This window comes from Budorcas taxicolor, chromosome 22 (assembly GCF_023091745.1).
Source record: "Budorcas taxicolor isolate Tak-1 chromosome 22, Takin1.1, whole genome shotgun sequence".
Classification (NCBI taxonomy): Eukaryota; Metazoa; Chordata; class Mammalia; order Artiodactyla; family Bovidae; genus Budorcas; species Budorcas taxicolor.
The window spans coordinates 39,601,457-39,624,828 of record NC_068931.1 but is presented as its reverse complement, the minus strand read 5'-3'; the positions used below and the strand labels follow the sequence as shown (position 1 = coordinate 39,624,828).

General features: G+C 41.7%; 1 protein-coding gene across 1 annotated transcript in view; it reads left to right on the top strand.

The window, feature by feature from the left end:
• The window catches only part of EPB41L3 (erythrocyte membrane protein band 4.1 like 3), a 90,331-nt gene that overhangs the window by 17,299 nt on the left and 49,660 nt on the right, over window positions 1-23,372 (top strand). Inside the window, exons 3-4 of the mRNA XM_052660501.1 lie at window positions 16,306-16,410; window positions 17,894-17,936. Of these exons, the coding sequence (XP_052516461.1) occupies window positions 16,306-16,410; window positions 17,894-17,936 (148 nt within the window). The remainder of the gene's footprint in view (window positions 1-16,305; window positions 16,411-17,893; window positions 17,937-23,372) is intronic.

Below are 23,372 nucleotides of genomic sequence, written 5' to 3'. Positions count from 1 at the left end.
TATTCTTGCCTGGAGAATCCCATGGACAGAGGAGCCTGGCAGGCTACAGTCCATGGAGTCGCAAAGAGTCAGATATGACTGAAGCAACTTACCACACTGCACTCTGGACTAATTTTACTTCAGCATACTGTGTCATCCTGTGATCATTCAGTAACTGTGAAGAGGTGGTGTTATTCAGGAAGTTCTTTTAACTCTTTAAATCTCAAATTAGGAACCAGTACCCTCTCCCCGCCCCCACCCACCCAATGCATAGTCTGCAGTTTTCAGTTCAGGGTTGTGGTCATGGCCTGCTGTCCATTCAGGAAATACCACCTCCTCCCACGTCTTCCCCCTCCTCTTAGTCTAGGGCAGATGGACATCTAAGCTGAGCCCAGCTTCCTTCTCTCAAGAGCTGTAAAACCACGGATTCTTTTCCTCTTCAGTTCTGTGGTGTGTAATGACCAGCCAATGCACTTTCAGGTTTTTATTTGCTTCTTCTAGACTAGATCACAGATTTTAAATTGCGGGATTCTCGCTGGAATGCATCACAGTTCTATCAAGAACGTTAGCTTCTCATAACCTGGTATGCTATCCCTTGTTGGATTTCTATTGTGGATGTTTTATCTCTAGATAAATGGAATTTGGGTCGTCCTTTTGCTTGTCCTGCCAAGACTCATCTATTTTGTTAGTGTTGTCTAGTGACTGTTTCCTGTGGTTTGGTTCCAGGATTAGATACTAAATAGCCAGATTAGATACTAATTCATGCAAGGTTTTGATCAGTGGGGGGTTTCTTCTCCACAACAAACAAGGCATCTTTGCTGTATCAGAGTGTATGTGTCTTGTGTGACAGACAGCTGTGTGTAACTGGTATGCACATTTGGGGTCACTTTCCAATAAGGCTGAAAGAAATGCCAATCTCGAAGTCCTATTTGCACTTAGGAATGCACTTTATTCATCCCACTGCTGCTTGTAGGCATGAGTGATGGTATGCGGACAGACAGTGAGCACAAGGAACTGGTTCTTAGGATGGTGTTTGGAAGGAATAAAGAGACTTGTTATTTCTTATGGAATGCCATGGTGACAGCAAATGAAGTCCCTAAAGAGCCGCCACGTTCTTTGGGGAAGTGCCCCCAGGCTGAACTTGTCAAACACATGGGATGCTTTTCAAGGATTACCCGAAGCAAAATGCTTCAGTTCAGGTCTCCAGTTATTCTTTAAAAAAAAAAATCTCTGTCCAAAATATCTTGTTTTGACAAGCTTCCTTAGTAATATGAGGTCAAGAATTCATCATGATGGGGGGGAAAAAACCCCACCCAAATTCTAAAGGTACTTTGTTTCAAAAATACATTTCATTTTAACTTGGGGTTTCTATGATGTATACTCAGCCATGTTCTTAAGGTATTTTACAGACATACATGTAGGCTTCCCATGTGGCTCAGTGGTAAAGAATCTGCCTGCCAATGCAGGAGACACAGGAGACTCGGATTCAATTCCTGGGTTGGGAAGAGCCCCTGGAGAAAGAAATGGCAGCACACTCCAGTATTCTTGCCTGGAGAGTCCCCAGGAAAGAGGAGCCTGGCGGGCTACAGTCTGTAGGGTCACAGGGAGTTGGACACAATGGAGCACACACGCATACAGAGACATACATGGAATATAATGAGAAGAAAATAAATAAGCAGAAAGCGGCACCAAGAGAAAACGAGAGGAAGAAGGTGGGAAGAGATGAATCCATCAAACCCATGTTTTGAACACTCGCCTCACAGTGTCCATATGATAAAAACACCCCAGTTGTTCACTGGAAGCCCACTTCTTCCACTAACATTACTCAAATCAGCAAACCAGCAGGAATATGCCACCCTGACAAGTGCGATGCAGGAGCTGTAAAAAACGTTCTCTGGGACTTGGTCCTGGAGGAAGGGATGCTTGAGAAGCTATCTGAAGAATGAGGGATGGTGTGATGCGGGGAACCAGAGTGTGAAGCTGGCTTGTGCAGACTTGTTTGCAGAAGGAATCCAGGGGGAGTGGGGAGGAACTGGAGGAACGTTGTGTGACGGAGCAGGAGGTCAGGGGCTCCTCCGCGCCATCACGGGCTCTGACTTCATCCTCACGCTGGCTGGCTGTGCTGCTGGAACTGAATCCGATAGCCAGCTTCTGCTCTTCCCATGTGGGTTTATTCTCACAAAGATTTTGGGGGGATATAAAAGCAGAAGTGAAAATACACTTGATAACATCTTGGGGTGACCTCCTTGGAATTTCACTTCCCGTCCCCTCCAAACCCCTCAGACCCCAGGCATCCTGCTGCCCCACAGTCCTTATTAAGCCAGGAGGGAGCCGGCAGGACTGGCTCCGAGGATCAGCCTTCAAAGAAGGGGGAGCAGGGTTACCTGAGTCCTGAAGAACTTCCCAAAGTCCCTCAGCCCCGAACCTCCCAGTTCAACCCCGAATGCTAGTAAGGTCCAAGAAAGATGGCTGCTTTCAGGCGAGCATAGGAAAATAAGCAGAATCATCTGAACAAAACTGTAATATTTGACTTTTTGCTTAAATAGAACAGTTTTAATTTTCCTGTCAGTGAAAGAATGTTATAGCTCTTTGTTGGGGTAAAAGCCTGTACCTACTTTAAAAGCCATTCATCTTCTGGATTCAGTTCGCCTTGTCATTTCAGTTTTTCTGTGATTGTTGTTTTGTTACCATTTGCTAATGCAATTCATGCTTTAAAAATAAATACAACCACAGAATGCAAAGAAATCACCATCTGAGGTTCAGGTGTCAGCAGAGTGACATTCTCTGAGGTTCAGTGAGCTCTTAGGATGGCTGCAGGGTGTGGGGGGACCTCGTGTATCCCAAGGGGGCAGGGCAGGCCTGGTTCTAGACCAGTCCTGGCCTCTCTTCTGTGCAGAGCTGAGCAGGCTCCACCCGCCCCTGCCCCCAGGAGCGGGAGCTGACAGGCCAAGGGATTAACGCTGGCTTTTCACGATTGCTAGCTCAGGAGCATTAAGCCAGGATGTCCCTGATCCAGAGCGGATGGTCCAAACCATCTGACCTTGGGCGTGTAGACCTGGCAGTACCCAGGGAGTCTACACAGACTACTGCTTGTGTCCAACAGAGCTGGAGAACATATGTACGTAGGGTCAACAAGTTTGATGATTGCAAAGACTTTTCCCCTGCATCTACTGCATTTAAATGCTAATCTGAAAGATGATATGCTTTCAGTGAAGGCCAGACTGGTCCTAAGGATAGTTGAAAGTATGATCACCTATCCTGTTTTTTTGCCAGACATTTCTATTTTCATTATAGCTTTTTCATAGGTTACACAATTATTTTAATTTAAACCCACAATTTTACTGGTGAAAGGATATAATTACATTTTTGAATTATGAGAGTGCGTGCATGCATGCTAAGTCACTTCAGTCATGTCTGGCTCTTTGTGACCCCCTCACTATAGCCTACTAGGCTCCTCTGCCTATGGGATTGTCCAAACAAGAATACTGGAATAGGTTGCCATGCCCTCCTCCAGGGAATCTTCCCAACCCAGGGATCAAACTCTCATCTCTTACATCTCCTGCATTGACAGGTGGTCCTTTACTGCTAGCGCCATCTGGGAAGCCCCAAATTATGAGAGTAGTTTCTGTAATAACCCTGAAATCTTCCTCTGTGTGCTTGCTCACACCCTTGTCCTGTTAATTGGAGGAGACAGTTGGTGAAAAGGACACTGGTTCACTTAAGACCTATTTATTTAAAGCACTGACTGTTATTATTCAAGTTTATTCATCTCTACCTTAGCAGTGATTCCCAGCCATTTTGGCACCAGGGACCAGTTTCCTGGAAGATAATGATTCCACAGACTGGAGGGGTGGAGATGGTTTCAGCACATTCAAGCACATTACATTTATTGTGCACTTTATTTCTATTGTTACATCAGCTCCACCTCAGATCATCAGGCATTAGATCCTGGAAGTTGGGAACCCCTGCTGTATAGATTTGAAAAGTGACCATTGTACAAATTTATACTTGTTAAATGTATAGTATGAAAAGTTACATTTTCACTGTCAGCATCTGCGTTGCCTCCAGGTTTTTACTTGAACAAATGAGTTATAAATCACAGTTGGGGATTTTGTTTGATTTTTCTTATTTTCGGAGAATTGTCTTGGAAAGTAGTCATATATAGATGTGAGTTGGACCATAAAGAAGGCTGAACACTGATGAATTGATGCTTTTGCATTGTGGTGTCAGAGAAGACTCATGAGAGTCCCTTGGACAGCAAGGAGATCAAAGCTGTGAGTACTAAAGGAAATCAACCCTGAATATTCATTGGGAGGACTGATGCTAAAACAGAAGCCTCAATACTTTGGCCACCTGATGCAGAGAGCCAACTCCATTGCAAAAGCTGCTGATGCTTGGAAAGACTGAGGGCAAGAGGAGATGGGGTGACAGAGGATGAGATGGTTGGATGGCATCACTGACTCAGTGGACATGAATTTGAGCAAACTCAGGGAGATGGTGAAGGGAAGTCTGGCGATGGTGACCGGGAAGTCTGGCATGCTGCAGTCCATGGGGTCTCAGAGTCAGACACGACTTACTGACTGAACAACAACGATGGTTCCCAGAAAGTATTTCTCAAAGTCCCCTGTCGTTCTGAATTAGGGCCTGTGGTTCTTTTTTGTGATTCAGGTTTAAAAGTTTGTGTCTCTCCGTCATCCCTCTTCCCCAGGCTTCCTTCTCTGCATTCACTTGGCACTCATTGGCTTAGTGACTTGAATCCCTAGCAGATTAACAGCAGGAAATGTTGTCTGACAGTTCACTGCCAACATCTCATACGTGTGATGTGAAACTCTTTGTACAAAAGCGAGCCCAGTGTTTTTGCTGGCCAAGAAAAAGCGTGCTTCACCGGGAAGCTATTATCGGCCACGGTACTCGGCTCTGAGCACAGAAGTCTGATTTCAAACAGAATGAAATGGCTACAACAAATGAAGGCAAAAACAGATTGTGGCTGAAAGAAAAAGACATCTTTCTAAAAGCAGTGGAGGAGCTTCATATGCACGAAGGGCTTCTTGTATATGTGCTGAACGTGTTTTTGCAGAGAATTTCAGTCAAACCTAGGTGGGCTCTCCGCATGTGAACTCTCCCTTCTTGCTCTGGCTGTGCTGCAAGCTGTATCTATGATAATTCGTAACTCTCATGTTTGGCCTAGGATGTACCTAAGTGTGCCAGTATACCCAGTGTATGTTAAAAACAACTTTGTGTTTGGGTTTGCACAGGGTAATGGAATGTTCCCTTAGTTTACTGATAATGATACTACTTTCAGCCATTTCCCCCTTTGACCTGTAGAGTGAGATTTGTTTTTCACGAGAGATAGGGGGTGATTTCACTGCAGATGAAAAGGCTTCAGTCTCTCTCCCAAATTTCAACATTAGAAACCCTGAATTTGCAAAACAAAAAAAAACAAAAAAAAAGAAAAACAACAGAAAAGAACCCTGAATAAATTGGATTCCCTATGATAAGGGCCAACTGATAATCACCAGCATTGATTGGTAATGGCTTCTCCTGGGCTAAGCAATCTGTATGCTTTCCTGTGTTTCTTGTTTTTTTAATAAATTTTATTTCTGTTTTATGGAAGAGGATGGAAGGTCTGCATTCAGTGCTGCTGTGAAGGTACCTTGGTCATCAGGTCGTTTTATGTTTGGGGTTTTTTGCAGGGGCAAGGGGCTCGAGGAACATAGGATCTTAGTTCCCCTACCCAGGGATGGAACCCACACGTCCTCCTCTGTAAGTGCAGAGTCTTAACCACTGCCAGACCTCCAGGGAAGTCCTTTCCTGCGTATTAATTAATGCGACAGTCTTATGAGTAAGGACCAATATTATTACCATTTTTAAGGAAGGCAGTGAAGTTCAGAAAGCTTCAGCGACTGTCTCACCTCACAGCCAGCTAGTTGTAGAGCCGGGGTCCAGCGCTGGGGCTGTCTGATGAGCCTCATTTAGAATGGAATGATAGGGAAACAAACTTGAATTGGATAGGAGTAATGTCTTTAAAACTGCGTCCTAAAGATATTTAAATAATGCTAGATGAATTCCAGTCTCTAGACAGTTGAGACATTAGACAGTTGTCTAATGTCTAGACAATTGGAAACAAATTACTGTTTTGTTTAAAAACTAAGCAACACCAGGATGTGGTTCCGAGTTCCTGTTTGCACAGGCCTTTCCAGATCGTCGCTGCTAACTGAGCCGAGTTTAAGAAAATGACGTAAATAGAATAACTATTGATGGACTTATTAATGTTTAAAAGAACTGTCATGGTTTTCTGAAAAGCTGATTGCCTGTGAATTTAAAGAACACGCTAGTGAGACACATAACGTCTAGGCAGAAAAAAATTCATCTCTGCCTCTCACATAGCTCTCCTTGCATTTGCTGTCTGGATCACACTTGGGATTTGGGCTTCCCTGGTGGCTCAGCTGCTGAAGAATCCACCTGCAATATGGGAGACCTGGGTTCTATCCCTGGGTTGGGACGATCCCTTAGAGAAGGGAACGGCTACCCACTCTAGTATTCTGGCCTGGAGAATCCCGTGGACTGTATAGTCCATGGGGTCGCAAAGAGTTGGACACAACTGACCGCCTTTCACTTCACCTCACACAGGCTGGAAGTTTCCATTAAGTCCTGCCCCTCGGGGCATGGATTCTGGCAGTAGTGATGGGGATAATGGACTTCCTGCTGTGCTTATTAAACTTGGCATTGAAAGCACACTTGAGACGGAATGCCCCAAATGGAAGTAGATGCACACAGGGCAGCTGGGGCCACGTAGCTCTTCTCAGACCTTCCTGGCCTCAGAGCTCTCCCAGGGACTTAAGACTGTTGTCACAGGCCAGACACCGTCATCATCTTTTATTCATGAGTTGACCACGGACTCTTGCTATTTTCTAAATGTAGATTAAAAAAAAAAAAAACAACACTTAAATTTCAGGGCAGACAGTATTAGAACATTTTTCAAACAGAAAAGGGAAAGCTGAGGAAGAAATGACTTACATAGAGTCCAGGTGTCCGATTCAGGCTCAAGCTCCAGCCAGGTCAGTTTGTGGAGCTCTTTCAGATGCTCCTAAATACCAGGCAAGTGGTGATGCTGTCATTTAGAAATTAAGAGAATTCCATTTGAGCTTTAGAAGTGAGGAGAATGGAGAGGCATTCAGTGAGGAAATACGCAATTACAGAAGGAAGCATGAAAAAAGAGATGGCATTTTGCAACAAGACTAATCCAAGGTAATGTGAGGAGAAATTCCTCCTTCAGATTCATGCCAGGAGCACTTATTAGGCACATATGTTGAATGCTTTTGGTGTTTGGGGCATTCTGCTGGGGACATTAGAAAGGATATCCAGTTTCCTGTCCTTGGGGGGCAAAAATGCAAGTTCACAAAGTGCATCAGTCCATGGGAAGGTATAATTTGCAGGAGAAAATCAGCAGTCTGTTTGAGGAAGATACATGGTGGAGAGATAGAAGTGCTTACAGGGCTGGTGCACCCTCAAATTTCAAACCAGCTGAAACAAAGGTACGGAAGTGTCAATTTCTCTGTAAGTTCTCAATATCGTATATATTTCCTTGTATTAACACACGTGGTTTAGCCTAAGCTATGACAGACCTAGAGAGCATATTAAAAAGCAGAGACATCACTTTGCTGAAAAGGTCCATCTAGTCAAAGCTATAATTTGTCCTAGTCATGTACAGATGCAAGATCTAGACCATAGAGAAGCCTAAGCGCCAAAGAATTGACTCTTTCAAACTGTGGTGCTGGAGAGGACTCTTGAGAATCCCTCGGACAGCAAGGAGATCAAACCAGTCAATCCTAAAGGAAATCAACCCTGAATATTCATTGGAAGAACTGATGCTGAAGCTGAAACTCCGATACTTGGGCCACCTGATGCTAAGGGCTGATTCATTGGAAAAGACCCCGATGCTGGGAAAGATTGAGGGTAAGAGGAGAAGGCGGGCAGCAGAGGATGAGATAGTTGGATGGTGTCACCAACTCAATGGACATGAATTTCAGGAATAGTGAAATAGGGAAATAGTGAAGGAGAGGGGAGCCTAGTGTGCTGCAGTGGACACAACAACCAAACAATGAAATGTAACAAGACTTTTTTTTAAGTGACAGTTTATAGAAATGGACACACAGATCCTGAGGAGGCTCAGGGATGTACCCGCAACCTTGGTGCTGCTGGCTTTGTCCCCCCACCCACCCCGTGTCCCCCTTCTGAGAAGTAGGGACCACTGATTAGCTACACTTCTCAGGCAGGACGACAGTCTCTGCCTCATTTTCTCCGTGATCGTGCAGCTTCAGAAAATAAGAGCTGCAGCCCATCTTCTCAGGCGAGGACATTATGCTTGACTTTACAAATTTCTCTAATTTCAGTGTTTAGCCTTTCTTACCGGCTGACTCATAGCTTTGTGAGACTGAAAGAAAAGACAAATTCTATTGAAGTTTTGTACTGAGATTTAGTACAATTTGGGCTCATGTTTGGGAGCACAGACCAAGCCACAGTTTCCAGGGACTTTTAGGAGGACGTGTGCACAGGCAATGGCACCCCACTCCAGTACTCTTGCCTGGAAAATCCCATGGACGGAGGAGCCTAGTAGGCTGCAGTCCATGGGGTCGCACAGAGTCGGACACGACTGAAGCGACTTAGCAGCAGCAGTGCACAGGTGTGGGCTTCCCAGGTGGCGCTAGTGGTAAAGAATCCACCTGCCAATGCAGAAGACATAGGTTCAATCTCCAGGTGAAGGAGGGCATCACGACCCACTCCAGGGGTCGTATTCTTGCCTGGAGATCCTGTGGACAGAGGAGCCTGGCAGGTTACAGTCCATAGCGTCACACAGAGGCGGAGGCTACTGAAGCAACGCAGCACGCACACACGTGCACCGGGAGCAGCTCCTCCCTCCATCCTATCCCAGGCTCAGAGCCCTGTGTGTGCTTGCTCCTTCTGGTCTCCTCCCTGACGTGCTGGGCAAGATGTGAATGCCTCTGCTCAATCACAAAAGAGGAAATCAAGATATTTCTTAACCCACCTGGGTCATTTTTTAGTATGGTATCAGGTTCTTCAGTTAAAGTCTATATGTTTTGGCTCTCCCAAGGGAAAATGCCACCACTTAAAAAAAAAAAGTCAAACATTTTTAATTTTGTGTACCTTCTTCATAGTTTTCAACGCAAGTTCACTGTTTGGTTTGTTTACTGGTTGGTTTTATAGTTTGGTGATTTAACATTGCTCGTTTGTATCATTTTATTTCAGCATTTGACTGGTTTTTCATTTCTTGAGAACTTAACGTTTTTTAAAAAAATTTATTGGAAAGGATATCTTAAGATTTTAAGACTGTGTCTGTATGTAAATAAAGTTTATTATCATGTAGCTATCAGTGTTGGTCTAAGAGGCCTGAAAAAACTGTTATGAAAAAGTTATACATTTCATCAAAAAAGAAGCATTGCCTTGGGGTCATCCTATTTAAGAGTTTTTAAATTGTAAACTTAATTTAAGTGTACCTTTCAACCATACCTGCAAACCTTGAAAACCTACAAAGACCATGCTCCCACTTTCAGAAATTCTGATTTCTTTGTCCTGACATGGGTTCCTGGATATTGGTATATTTTTTACTGTTCCCAGGATCCAAGGTTGAAAACGCTAGGTTAAATTATTGCTTCTGCAACATTGGTTATGATATGCTGGCAAGAAAAATTTTATGTAAATTTTCATCACATTACCTTTTTAATCTCTTGATGATATTTGACCAAAATGAGGTTCCATAAAAAGTGTAGGAGAGACTCTCCTGGAAGTCCAGTGGTTAAGACTCCATGCTTCCAATGCAGGGGCATGGGTGTAATCCTTGGTAGGAGAACTGAGATCCCACTTGCCATACAGCATGGCAAAAAAAAAAAAAGTATCACTGGCTCGATAGCATGAAGAATGTCTTTATAGTCGGTCAGGGTAAAAGGTGATGCACAGACAGACGGCTGCAATGTAAGGTGGAATGTGGAAAGTGCCCTTTTGGTACTAGAAGTGCTCGAATGTCCAGAGACGAGAGACATCACATTTGGCTGGGAGGACAGGGAGTGCTATAAAGAAGTGGTACTAAAGAAGTGTTGTGAAGGGTGAGAGTTGACAGCAAAAGGCCAGGCAGAGCATTTAGGGACATTCAGAGCTTCACTAAGGGTAACACCCGTAATGGACTGAAACACATCAAGCCTGATTTACCCTCGTGAGTTCATAGTGATAACATAAGACAAAAATTCTAACTAGTGACTTTTAGATGATGCTAGGGAGCCAGCTTGTCTTGAAATTGAACAGAGGAGAAGGTGCGAGTGTTGATCCTGGCTTCATCAAACTGTCACTGGATACATAATTTTGACAAAGAGACTCTCTTCATAGACATGCTCCAGCTGATCATTGGGGGAGCAATGATGAGGATTAGAATATTCCCATCTTGCCATCTCAAATCGATGGGTCTAGGGCAACAATCATTAGTGACTGTGCTTCCGAGATGGCTCAGTGGTAAAGAATCCACCTGCCAATCCAGGAAACATGGATTCAATCCCTGGATCAGGAAGATCCTCTGGAGAAGGAAATGGCAACCCACTCCAGTATTCTTGCCTGGGAAATCCCATGGACGGAGGAGCCTGGCGGGCTATAGTCCTTGGGGTCGCAAAGGAGTTGGACATGACTTAGCAACTAAACAACAACAAAATATTACAGAAAAGGCAGGAGTCACGGTATGCCTCCTCATGAAATTTCACAGCATCTTTTATAGAAAACAGTCAAATAAGAATTCTGGTCAAGCTTCTAGATTTTACTGTCAGTTTACAGGAAATACAAAAGACAGAGGAATATGTTAAATTACACCATGAAGATGCAAGCAGCAAGTCTAGACTGACGGACCTCTGCAGGCAAATGACCTGATTTCCAAAACAAGTTAATTTCAACAGGAAAACCAGGATAAATGGAAAGCTTGCAGATTCAGAGAGACTACGGAGATATGACAGCCTATTGCAGTGTATGGGCTTATCAAAGAAAATGAAAAGAAAATCTTTGAAACAATTGGAGAAATTAAAGTCCTGACTACATATTTGGTGATAGTATGGACTGATTGCTAATTTTGTTTAGATGTGATGAAGGCATTGCAATTATATTTTTTGAAAGAGCAGAGTTACATGCTAAGATAAATAGAGACAAAATTATTTGCTTAGATGCTTCCAAATAACTGGAGGGTAGGATGAGGGGAGCAAAACTCAGATGAACCAAGGTTGCGATCTTCAAAAGGCATTTGTTAAAACTGGGCGATAAGTACACAGGGTTTCATGATACTGTTGTCTCTACTTTTGGAACTGTTTGAAATTCCCCAGTCCTGAAACATTTTGAAGTTAATTTTTAAAACTTGTTCCTCTAAGCAGACAAGTGAAAGTGAAAATAAACATTTTAATGTAAACTTCCCAGGTGATGCTGATTGATAAGCTATGCCTTGAGAACCAGTGTTTTATAGATGTAAAAATCTTGGAGTAACTTTGACTTCAAGAAGTTTCATTAATGTTGCAGAAAGACTTGTTTCATCTGCTGTGTTTGAGTGGTGATGATGGCTGTATCCTCATCTTCTCCATTAGAAATCCAATTTTAAGAGGAAAAAAGGGTCAAGAGAGGGCCCTTTTTGGTTTGTTGTTGTTTAATCACTAAGTCGTGTTCAACTCTTTTGCAACCCCATGGAATGTAGCCCACCAGGCTCCTCTGTCCATGGGCTTTCTCAGGCAAGAATGCTGGAGTGAGTTGCCATTTCCTTCCCCAGGGGATCTTCCCAACCCAGGGACTGAACCTGTGTCTCCTGCATTGGCAGGGAGATTCTTTACCCACTGGGCCATCTGGGAAGCCCATTGGTTTGTAACTGCAAAGCAAACTCTGCATTTTGTGATGTTCATGTGTTAATAGTGAAGGGTTACATGAACTATGAATGCATTTGAGTCAGAGACATGACTTATCAACTCTCAGGAAACAGCAAATGAGATTTAAAAGTGTTGTGTCTTCAGTTAAGTAAATTATCCATTGATTTTAGAATAACTCTGTCCAAAAAAACTTTTCCTAATCTACTGAATTCTTGACTCATTATGGCAATATATAAATACACCCCATGAAAATTAGGTGCCTAGATTTGATCACTTCATGAACATCCTTTCTCTGGGAACCAAATATTTAACATAAATTCTCTAAAAGTTCCGGGTGACTGTTGAGCTTTAGTCATATTTTAGATATTGTTACCCAAAGATGCACATGATGATTTCTCAAACATGGAGAAATAATTGACTTGAAAAACTTGAATAATATGCTAGAAAAAAATTATCTGCGTAAAAAGAATCAGTTTAGAGGAGGTGAGAGTGATTACAGAGGGGATCCTGTGTGGGGCTGGAAAATAATCCTGTTTTGTGTCCTGTCTCGACTCCAGCCGTTGCCAGGGTCTTTCCCTTTATGTGTGCAGAAGCCATGTCTGGGCTCTGAGGCAGTGAGCTGTGATCATAGTGATGTTGGCCATGAGCACAGGGGCCCCATAGCCTCGAGTCTGTGATCACCTGGCTCCTTATGGAGTCTTTCATTCTCAATCAAGGATGAGCAGGAGAAGGCCCACATAACATGAGAGGCCTTTCTGGTGTCATCGAACTGGCTGGCGGCTATGGTGAGATTTAGTAGATAGGAATTTCATTGTTTACATATAACCATCTGTAATGAAAGTGAACGTCACTCAGTTGTGTCCAACTCTTTGCAACTCCAAGGGCTATATGCAGTCCATGGAATTCTCCAGGCCAGAATACTGGAGTGGATAGCCTTTCCCTTCTCCAGGGGATCTTTCCAACCCAGGGATCAAACCCGGGTGTTCCGCATTGCAGGCGGATTCTTTACCAGCTAAGCCACAAGGGAAGCCCAACCATCTATAGTAAGAGAGATCAAACCAGTCAACCCCAAAAGAAATCAACCCTGAATATTCACGAAAGGAACTGATGCTGAAGCTCCAATGCTTTGGCCACCTGATGTGAAGAGTCGATTCATTGGAAAAGACCCTGATGCTGGGAAAGATTGAAAGCAGGAGAAGAAATTGACAGAGGACAAGATGGATGGATGGCATCACCAACTCAATGCACATGAGTTTGTGCAAACTCTGGGAGATGGTAAAGGACAGGGAAGCCTGGCATGCTGCAGTCCATGGGGTTGCAAAGAGTCAGACTTGACTTAGCAACTGAACCACAACGACGTTATAGTAGATTCTAAACAAACCATCTTGGTTCTTAGAGCCAAAACAGAGAGAAACAAATTCCCCCAAACCCCTCAGGGTTAAGATTGGACTACTATGTTATTGTCTTAAAAACTGTTTATTAGTGAAAGAAAAAGAAAGTTATTTTGCCCTGAAGCTGGTTATTTCTATGTGGAAAAAAAAAAGAAAGGACAAACTAATATGAATATAGAAATTTGTGGAAAAGGAAGCCTGAAAAGAATTTTGTGTGTGATTAAATTTAATTGTGCACGGGGATGATCCCGAGAGATGATATGGGGTGGGAGGTGGGAGGGGGGTTCAGGATTGGGAACTCATGTACACCCATGGTGGGTTCATGTCAATGTATGGCAAAACCAATACAGTATTGTAAAGTAAAATGAAGTAAAAATTAAAATTTAAAAAATAATAATAAATAAAATAAATTTAATTGAATGAATGAATTTTAATACTGTATTAAAGGTGTAAAATAGTGGAAAACTAAAAAGTATATGTATGTGTGTGTGTGTATAGAAATATATAGTGTTCAAGTATGTTTAAGAAAAATAGTCTATTCAAGAGAAAGCTGTGGGTCACTGTTGTTCAGTTGCTAAGTCAGATGACCCCATTTTTTCACCCCATGAATTGCAGCACGCCAGTCTTCCTTGTCCTTCACTATCTCATAGAGTTTGATCAAATTCATGTCCATTGAGTCAGTGATGCCATTGAGCTATCTCATCCTCTATCACCCCTTCCCCTTTTGCCCTCAATCTTTCCCAGCATCAGGGTTGTTTCCAATGAATGAGCTGTTTGCATTAGGTGGCCAAAGTATTGGAGCTTCAGCTTCAATCCTTCCAGTGAATATTTAGGGTTGATTTCCTTGCTATCCAAGGGATTCTCAAGAGTCTTTTCCAGTAGCACAGTTTGAAAGCATCAATTCTTCGGTGCTTAGCCTTCTTTTTGGTCCAACTCTCACATGGGTCATTAATAGAAATCAAATGGTGAGGAGCCAGAAAAGTAAGAACCAGCTAGCACAGTGGTCTCTGCCTGAGCTAGCCTTTCCACCTGTTAAACAAAAGGAAGAAGACAGATCATTAAAATGATGTCCAAGGCTGCCTGCAGTATGATGAGAATAATTCCTCCATTGAGGGCCTGGCCGAGGTCCGCTGGGTCAAAGAAAGTAGAAGTTTCTGTAGAGGAAGGTTTATTTATTTATTTGTGTTTGTTTTGTTTTTGCTCATTGAGAAAGTACGTGGCCAGACACTGGTGTTTATTTGTGTGTGTGTGTGTTGTGTATATTGTGTATTGCTTAAAGCAGTTAGGCAATAAACATAATTGGTATCTAAAAAAAGAGCAGGGTATTTTTTTAATTGTTTATTTATTTTGGCTACACTAGATCTTAGTTTTAACATATAGGATCTAGTTCCCTGACCAGGGATTGAACCCAGGTCCTCTGCAGTTGGGAGTGGGGGTTCTTGGCCAGTGGACCATCAGGAAAGTCCCAGAGCAGGATATTTTAATGTTGTGTGTGTGGTGAGTTGCTTCTATCCTGTCTGACTCTTTGCAACCCTGTGGACTGTAGCCCACCAGGCTCCTCTGTCCATGGGTTCTCCTAGCAAGAATACTGGAGTGGGTTGCCATGCCCTCTCCAGGGGAATCTTCCTGACCCAGGGATCAAACCTGCATCTCTTATGTCTCCTGCACTGGCAGGCTGGTTCTTTACCACTAGCACCGTTTTAGTACTAAGGATGTTTATCAGCCCCACAAGGAGCCGTGTTTGTTCTCCTACAACAAAAAGGCAAACTGAGTCCACATTACATATTCTGCCACTTGTCAGTCACTGAGGCTGATAACAGCTGATGTTTGTGGGATGCTCGATGTGTACAATCATTGGACCAAGTTTGAATGCTTTTGTTCTGGGAGATAGTGAAGGACAGGGGAGCCTGGCATGCTGCAGTCCCTGGGGTTGCAAAGAGTCAGACATGACCAAGTGAATGAACAATGGTGCAAAGAAGCAGATGGCATCAAACCCATTTTACAGATGGAGAGAGGTCTGCACAGATGGAGGGGACATAAGGAAGATTCAGAATTAGGTTTATCTGTTAAAGCCACTGACATAGGCAGCAGCGAGACTGCCTCTCTCATCTAAGTCCTCTGAGCCTCTCTGTTCTTCTCTTAAATTGGAGATCTTACCAATGGAAGCATCAGAAGAACCAGTTTGTTTTTTGTGTGTGTGTGAAAACTTTGTAATTTACTAAGAATTTTTCAGAAGTAATATGCCATTATTTACAAATATAAGATTAAAACTAGCAGGCGACATTTTGTTGTCATACCATTTATTCATATCTGTTGAGTGTTAAGCAGTTTTGCTAACATGTAATTTATTTTCATACATTATCAAACTTTATTCAAATACAACATTGATTATTTAGCTAGCTATAAACCAGGCTTCATTTTTCTATCCTAAGTTTATCTTTTCTCCTAAATAGTCATGCTTGAGGGGGCTGAGTAATTTCCAATATATTTGCGGTTGCACAGTAATACATACCACTTACAGATCTTCTGAATACTTTCTCTTTTGGCATGCCCATTGTTTATCAGTTTTCTTATTTTTCTCTTACTGCATTAAATCTTAAAGACAAATATGCTTAATGTATGAGATGTGAAATGTTGCTACTATGCAAACAAAAAGTAGTTTAGCTTAATTGCTGATGGTTAATCCATCTCAGATTCCAAGGCCAAGTTGAAAGAGCTTTGAAGTCTTACATGAAAACATAATAGATACTGTGTATCACCATAAATTAAGCTGATGGATTTTTTTCCCCAGATGATTGCCTGTTTTCCAGGCAAGAAAACTGGAGTGGGTTGCCATTTACTACTCCAGGTGATCTTCCCAACCCAGGAATCGAACCCACATCTCTTGCATCTCCTGCAATGCACCCCACTGAATTGATCACACCCACTCATCATTTACTGAACAGTTACAGCAAGCAACATTTTAAAGTGTACCCGTTTTAATGGTAGCAATTGAAGAACTTTTTTGGTAACTTGTTTTTCTGTTTTGTTCTTCATAGAAACGCTCCAGAGGCCAAGTGCTGTTTGATAAAGTCTGTGAACATCTGAATTTGCTAGAAAAAGACTATTTTGGGCTTACATATCGAGATGCTGAAAACCAAAAGGTGAGTGGTTCAAAGCAATAGAGAATCTTCTGGCTTCAGCTGCCCTTCACTGCAAGAAAGGGAACTGAAACTGAATCGGTAGATCATCTTCTCCACCCGCCCCTCACACCCCTACACCTCACATTTACTGTCTGAGGCCCTAAATGCTGTTTATCACCTTATTTCTTCATGAAGGAAATTATCAACAACTTCCTTCAATCTTGAGTCTTTTGGAAACAGGAAGTCAGTGTTTCTGCTCTTCATGCTTGAGTTCTTTATGCTTCCAGAAAAGCATTTTATATAGTGCTTTGGGGAGGGTATGATAATATTTCAGTGGATTTGAGCCGCTGAGAATCAAATACATTGATACACAGAAAGCATGTTCACTGGATGCTGTCTTATTGTTAATTCATCTTATTATGCTTTCATATTCTGGCTGCACCACAATATGAGATGGGTCTTGTCTTAGGTATCCAGTCTACCTCTATAGACTCACAGCTGATGCAGCCTCTTTAGGCCTTTTCCTCATTTATCCTCTCAACCACCTGAAAAATGAGGAAGAAGAAATTGTCTCCTTAACGCTGGAAACCGAGCCACCACAATCGTGTTCATAAATGTTACTTGTTTGGTTGTCATTCTGTGAATCATACTTAATCTTGACTGGATTCACTGGATGATGTCTTAACTTCATCATTAGATGCCTGAGTGTTCTGATGAAGAAAATCATAAAGTCTCAAACAAGTGTTTATTTGTTAGGAATGCATTTAAGAAGGTGCTTTAAAATCTGTAATCACAGAAGTCACTACATGGGAAGCTGACCAGCTCGGACATCAGTGGGGTCACGTTACACGTAGCCAACTCTATGTGTTCTCAGGTTCTGTATCTGCAGATTCAACCAACAGAAGATCAAAAATATTTTTTTAGAAAATTCCAGAATGTTCCAAAAACAGAATTTTAATTTGCTGGTGTGCCAGCAGCTCTTTCTATTGCATTTCCATTGTATTAGGTGTTAGAAATAATCTAGAGATGACTTCAAGTATGTGAGGGGATCGCATAGGTCGTATATAGATACTGTGCCGTTTCATATCAGGGACTTGAGCATCCCCAGATTTCAGTGTCATCTGGGGTCCTGGGACCAATCCTCTGCAGTGACTGGAGGATGGCTGTATCTTCAGTTTTTTCTCCTCATTTGTTTGAACATAGGATCCACCATCTTTTCTACTCTGTTTCTATGCTAGCTTGAATCCCTGAAGGCACTTGTAAAAGAATTTTGTCCAGCCTAAATCCTGCACATACACACATCTTCTCAAGAGACAAGAGCCTGGGCCCTCTCGGGACGAGTGAAGGCAGCTGGACATATTAGGGGCAGGACCCAGCTGGGGCCCTTTCCAACAGCCATTCCCTGCTCCCTCCCAAATGCACTTAGCACATGTCTCTACCCACTCAACACGAAATCATTTCTGTTCTTCTCTGATTCATATTCAGACTCTCACTTCTTTTTCAGAACTGGTTGGATCCTGCTAAGGAAATTAAAAAACAGATTCGAAGTAAGTTCTTTTGGATTATTTTGTGTAGAAATGGGAGGGAGATTTTCAAACCGTGGGCTTATCTGAATTAGTACCTCATACCCACGTGGCTGGTGTGGATACAGTATTTTGAAAGACAGATTGAGATCTCAAGTTTTATTTTTGGCAGATTTGTCTGGCTCAGATACCCATCACCCTTTATGAATTATTACAACCTGGGAATAAAATGACATGACTTTTGACCTAGTCCCTTGCCTGTACACAGATGTGAGATATGATTTAATCAAGTGGTGTCCCCGTTGACAATCATTTTAAAGTTCCAAACTTAATTATTAATGTTATATTATGCCTAACCAAAGTATGAAAGGCAAGCAGTCAAGCTAGAAGTAACAGTCATTTAAAAACAAGTCAGATTGAGTTTTATTATCTGATGATAGCTTCTTTCCTTAGCCCCTAAAGGCAAATTAAGAAATGCACATTTCACATTTCCTAATGGACAAAACAACTACAGGAGCAACACAGAAAGTTTAAAGCAGGTAACTAATAAGTATTAGGGTGCTAAATCTTAGTAGTAATTAAATGCTAATTAAAATGAGACATTTTTTCACCTATTCAGTGAAAATGGCACTGTAGCATAGGGAGTTGAGAATGAGGAATTTTTTTTTTAACCCTTTTCTATAGCTGTTGCTTTTTGCTATGGATAAATGGTAAAAGATAGATATTCTTTATACTTTCAAATAACTAGTTAATTTTTTCAAGCAGTTCATTTTTTATCAATAAAATCTAGTTTAATTTTCCAGAGCGAAGATTTTAAAATTTTAATAATTCCCTGCACTGGCAATTTTGTACTTAATTGGGAGAAATATAACCCTTTAAGAAGACACTTTTTGTCAATATTTATTAGAATTTAAAAGGTGCTTATTCTTTGACCCCTAATTTTACTTGTAGAAGTGTTATCAGTGTATGCGTTAGACAGGAGTATGTGCATATGTACATGTAGGAAAGTTCATTGTAATACTACTGGCATAGCAGAAAACTGTTTCAACTTAAATATCCATGTATAAGGAAATGAGTAAATCGATAATGAAACAGCCATAACTTGAAATACTAGGTAGCTATTAAATAGAATGAGATAGAATATAGTTTTAGCTCTCATTAGTGAGACCTTAAAGAAATAAATCATATTTGTTCAAACAGAATTATGCATAGGGACTTCCCTGGCAGTTCTGTAGCTAAGACACCACACTTCTGCTGCAGGGGGTGAGGAGGGTTCAGGGAACTAAGACTCCAACGTGCGGTGCAGTACGGTGCAGCAAGACAGACTTATGCATGTATATAGGTATGTGGATATTTGGGAAGAGCATGAGTGTTACTAGTAGTAAATACCCCCCAGAAATGTCCCTGCAGGGTAAGGGGTTGAGAACAACTAATTTTTTCTTTAACCCTTTCCTGTAGCTGTTGCTTTTTACTATGGATAAATGGTAAAAGGTAGATATACTTTATAATTTCAAATAACTAGTTAATTTTTTCAAGCAGTTCATTTTTTTTTTGTCCATAAAATCTAGTTTAATTTTCCAGAGCAACTGATTCTATTTGGAGACAAAATTTAAGACCAGTTTATTAATAAGAACATCATTCCCATCGAAGTTTTCAACAGTTTACTATTAAAAGAGAAACACATCTTTCTAGTGCCTTTGAATGTGTTGAGACCTCCAAATACCCTACATGCAAAGAAAAAGTAATTAGTAGTAAGCAGTTTGAAATGGTTTAATGCTAGGTAATATCTCAAAATAGTGAATTTTTCCTTAGGTAGTAGAGAGGCTGGAATTATTTGTACAATGAAAACATCTTTACCACATTTTTGAGAGGAATTTGGTGTCATTGCTAACAAGAAACTTGATAATGAAGTAGTTTGATGGAAATAAATTGGGATTGAAACCAGGGAAAGTTACAGGTGTGATAAGTAGGTAAAAACACACCTTTATCCAGAGAGGTCCAGTAAAGACTTTCAGATGATGAATATGTTCTGAGAACCTTTTTATGGAGTTATTAACAGCAGATGTGCTGAAATATATTTTAGCATTTTGTGTGCTTTATTTAAGTTCTTTATAGTCACCTAATTAATAAATTACTATTTCATATTGGGTGATTTATAGTCACAAAGCACTTTGAAAATGTATTAAATGTTCAAGGATAAATCATAGTACTGTTGCAGGAAAGGCTGTATGTATCAACAGGTAGGTTTTTTGCTGTTAGTGGAATTCTTTTTGTTTTTTCCTCTCTTTATTTCCCATTTATCCCTTCTCCTCCCTTTCTTTCTAAGAGACAAGCTAAAGGGGCAATCAGACTTGAGATTTGAAGGAAATTTTCCTCGTGTAGATTAGACAGTGTTCGTGACAGCAACATGAAACCAAGAGATAATCGTGCAGACAGAGGAGGCACAGACAACTGGGATTGGGGGGAATGGAGTTTGGTGTTTTTATCTATATTTCTCGTTGTTTCCTGTGTACTAAATACCTTCTTTCCACCAGAGTTACGTTCTGTTAGTATCAAGGCAGGAAAGTATTATCAGACCTCATGTAATTATTGTACAATCACCTTCTCTTCTAAACACACATAATAAAAGGATAGTTCCATTATTTTTATGTTGTTAGGCCCACAGTAGTTCTCTAGCATGAGATTTTTAAGATAATGGCAATCTAGCTGATAGAGATTTTAAGTCACAAATTTATGAGAAATAAAAAGTTCTGAGCCTGTAGAGTTTGTGCTTATAAAAAAATTCTTATTCCAGTCATCTCTTACGCCTAACAGATCTAAAATTTCTGAATCTACTATCTTAGGATATAGTGTATTTACAATATAGTGATTTCATGATATAGAATGTATGATAGTCATTTATGCTATAAACATAGTATATTTAGACATTTTAAGATTTGGCAGGCATGGAAGACTAAAGTTAGAATTTTTGCATAATAATGAATTCTCTTTAGTTTCACAGTTTTCTAATTATCATAAATTTGTAATTTAAAAGCCTATATCAGTGTTATAGAATGTCATTTTTATGCATTGAGACTCCTCCAATTCCGAAGTTTCTAACCAGAGTCATCATCTGAGCAGATTCAGGCTCACAGGCCTATTTATGGCATAACCATAGCTTCTCAGTGATTTGTTCCTACCAAACTCTCTATGGGGATATGTATTTCAGTTTAAATCTGCCTTGCATATCAATTTCAAATTTTATGCCTCATTTCACTGGATTTTTTCCCCTTGATTATGGTATAGGTTATATTTTCTTTAAGCTTTCCCACTTTTCAAAATAATGTCCTATGAGACCTCATTGTCATTTGAGTTACAGTCTTCAGTTCAGTTCAGTTGCTTAGTCATGTCCAACTCTTTGAGAACCTACGGACTGCAGCATGCCAGGCTTCACTGTCCATCACCAACTCCCAGAGCTTGTTCAAACTCATGTCCATCGAGTCAGGGATGCCATCCAACCATCTCATCCTCTGTTGCCCTCTTCTCCTCCTGCCTTCAATCTTTCCCAGCATCAGGGTCTTTTCCAATGAGTCAGTTCTTCACATCAGGTGGCCAAATACTGGAGCTTCAGCTTCAGCATCAGTCCTTCCAATGAATTCCTTAGGATTAGTGATTTTCAAAGTGTGGTCCCCAAGACCAACTGTATGAGAACCATAAGGGCATTTATTGAAACCATAAGTTCCTTGGCTGTGTTGCAGATCTCCAGAATAAAAACCTCTGAGTGTGGAACTTGTTCTTCAGTCACTAAGTTGCGTCTGACTCTTTGTGACCCTATGGACTGCAGCATGCCAGGCTCCTCTGTCCTTTACCATCTCCCAAAGTTTGCCCAAATTCATGTCCGTTGAGTCAGTGATGCTACCTAACCATCTCTTCCTCTGCCGCCCCCTTCTCCTGCTGCCCTCAATCTTTCCCAGCGTCTGCGTCTTTTCCAGTGAGCCAGCTCTTTGCATAAGGTGGCCAGAGTATTGGAACTTCAATTTCAGCATCAGTCCTTCTAGTGAATATTCAGGGTTGATTTCCTTTAGGATGGACTGGTTTGATCTCCTTGTGGAGATCAGAGCTATGGAGTGGAGTAGAGTGGAGCCTAGGGATTGGCATTTTTACCAAGCTCCTCAGGCCCACAGTCCTTTGAAACTCACTTTCCTGTAATGAGGATTTTTGCATTGAAATATCTTGCTTCTATTTTTATTACCTCTTAGTTTCCAACTTACAGTGTTTACCCTGAATTTATTATGAGTTTGTTTAATTACGTTGCTAAATGATTCATTGGATTCACTTTGAAGTGGATGAAAATTATAAAAGAGCAATAAATCCATTTCCCGTAACTAATCCATTAGCTTTCATTCCAGTTGCTTGGGGGTGAGCCAGCTCCCATTGTAAACTTCACTGTTGGCAAGTCTTCTGTTTTAGCAGGAGGTGAACAGGGATCAATAGGAGAGTAAAATCAAACCAGATTATTTTTAGAATAACAGGAGGACTTTTTCGAGAACAGGGGGAAAAATAATCACTAAGAATATATTTGATTGACAGATATGTTATGACTTGTAACTCTTAGAGCCGGTGTTTTGGGAATATTTTCTGGGTGGTTTAGAAATGACATGAAACACCCAGTAATACCTGGTCCCATACTAAGTCCTTTGTAAGTCAACTGAAGAGGGATCCTTGCCAGGTGGAAGTCTAAATGTAATACGAGTGATAACGTCAAGAACAAACCAGAATTAATAAGTGGACCATGCCATCGGTGACAGAAACACAGGTAACCTGTGCAGCCTGACATGTGCTACTCAAGCAAGAGAACAGTGCAAAAGCTAGAGCTGGCACGCACTTTTCATGCTGGCACTTTTCTTGTGAATATTTGGGAAGAACTCTGGGAGAGAACGGAGAAAGCAATGGCACCCCACTCCAGTACTCTTGCCTGGGAAATCCCATGGGCAGAGGAGCCTGGTAGGCTGCAGTCCATGGGGTCGCGAAGAGTCTGACATGACTGAGCGACTTCACTTTCTCTTTTCACTTTCATGCCCTGGAGAAGGAAATGGCAACCCACTCCAGTGTTCTTGCCTGGAGAATCCCAGGGACGGGGAGCCTGGTGGGCTGCCGTCTATGGGGTCGCACAGAGTCAGACACGACTGAAGCGACTTAGCAGCAGCAGCAGCAGCAGCAGCAGCTGGGAGAGAATGGAGTTTCCAGGAGTCATGGAATGAGGCGGCAAGGTGGGGTGTGTTAGAAGTCTAGGAAAGAGCTTCCCTGGTGGCTCAGTGGTAAAGAATCTGCCTGCCAATGCAGGGGTCATGGCTTCAATCCCTGGCCCGGGAAGATCCCATGTGCTGAGGAACAACTAAGCCCCTGCGCCACCCCTGCTGAGCCCGTGCACCCCAGCTGGAGAGTAGCTCCAGCTCAGCACAACTGGAGAAGGCCCATGTG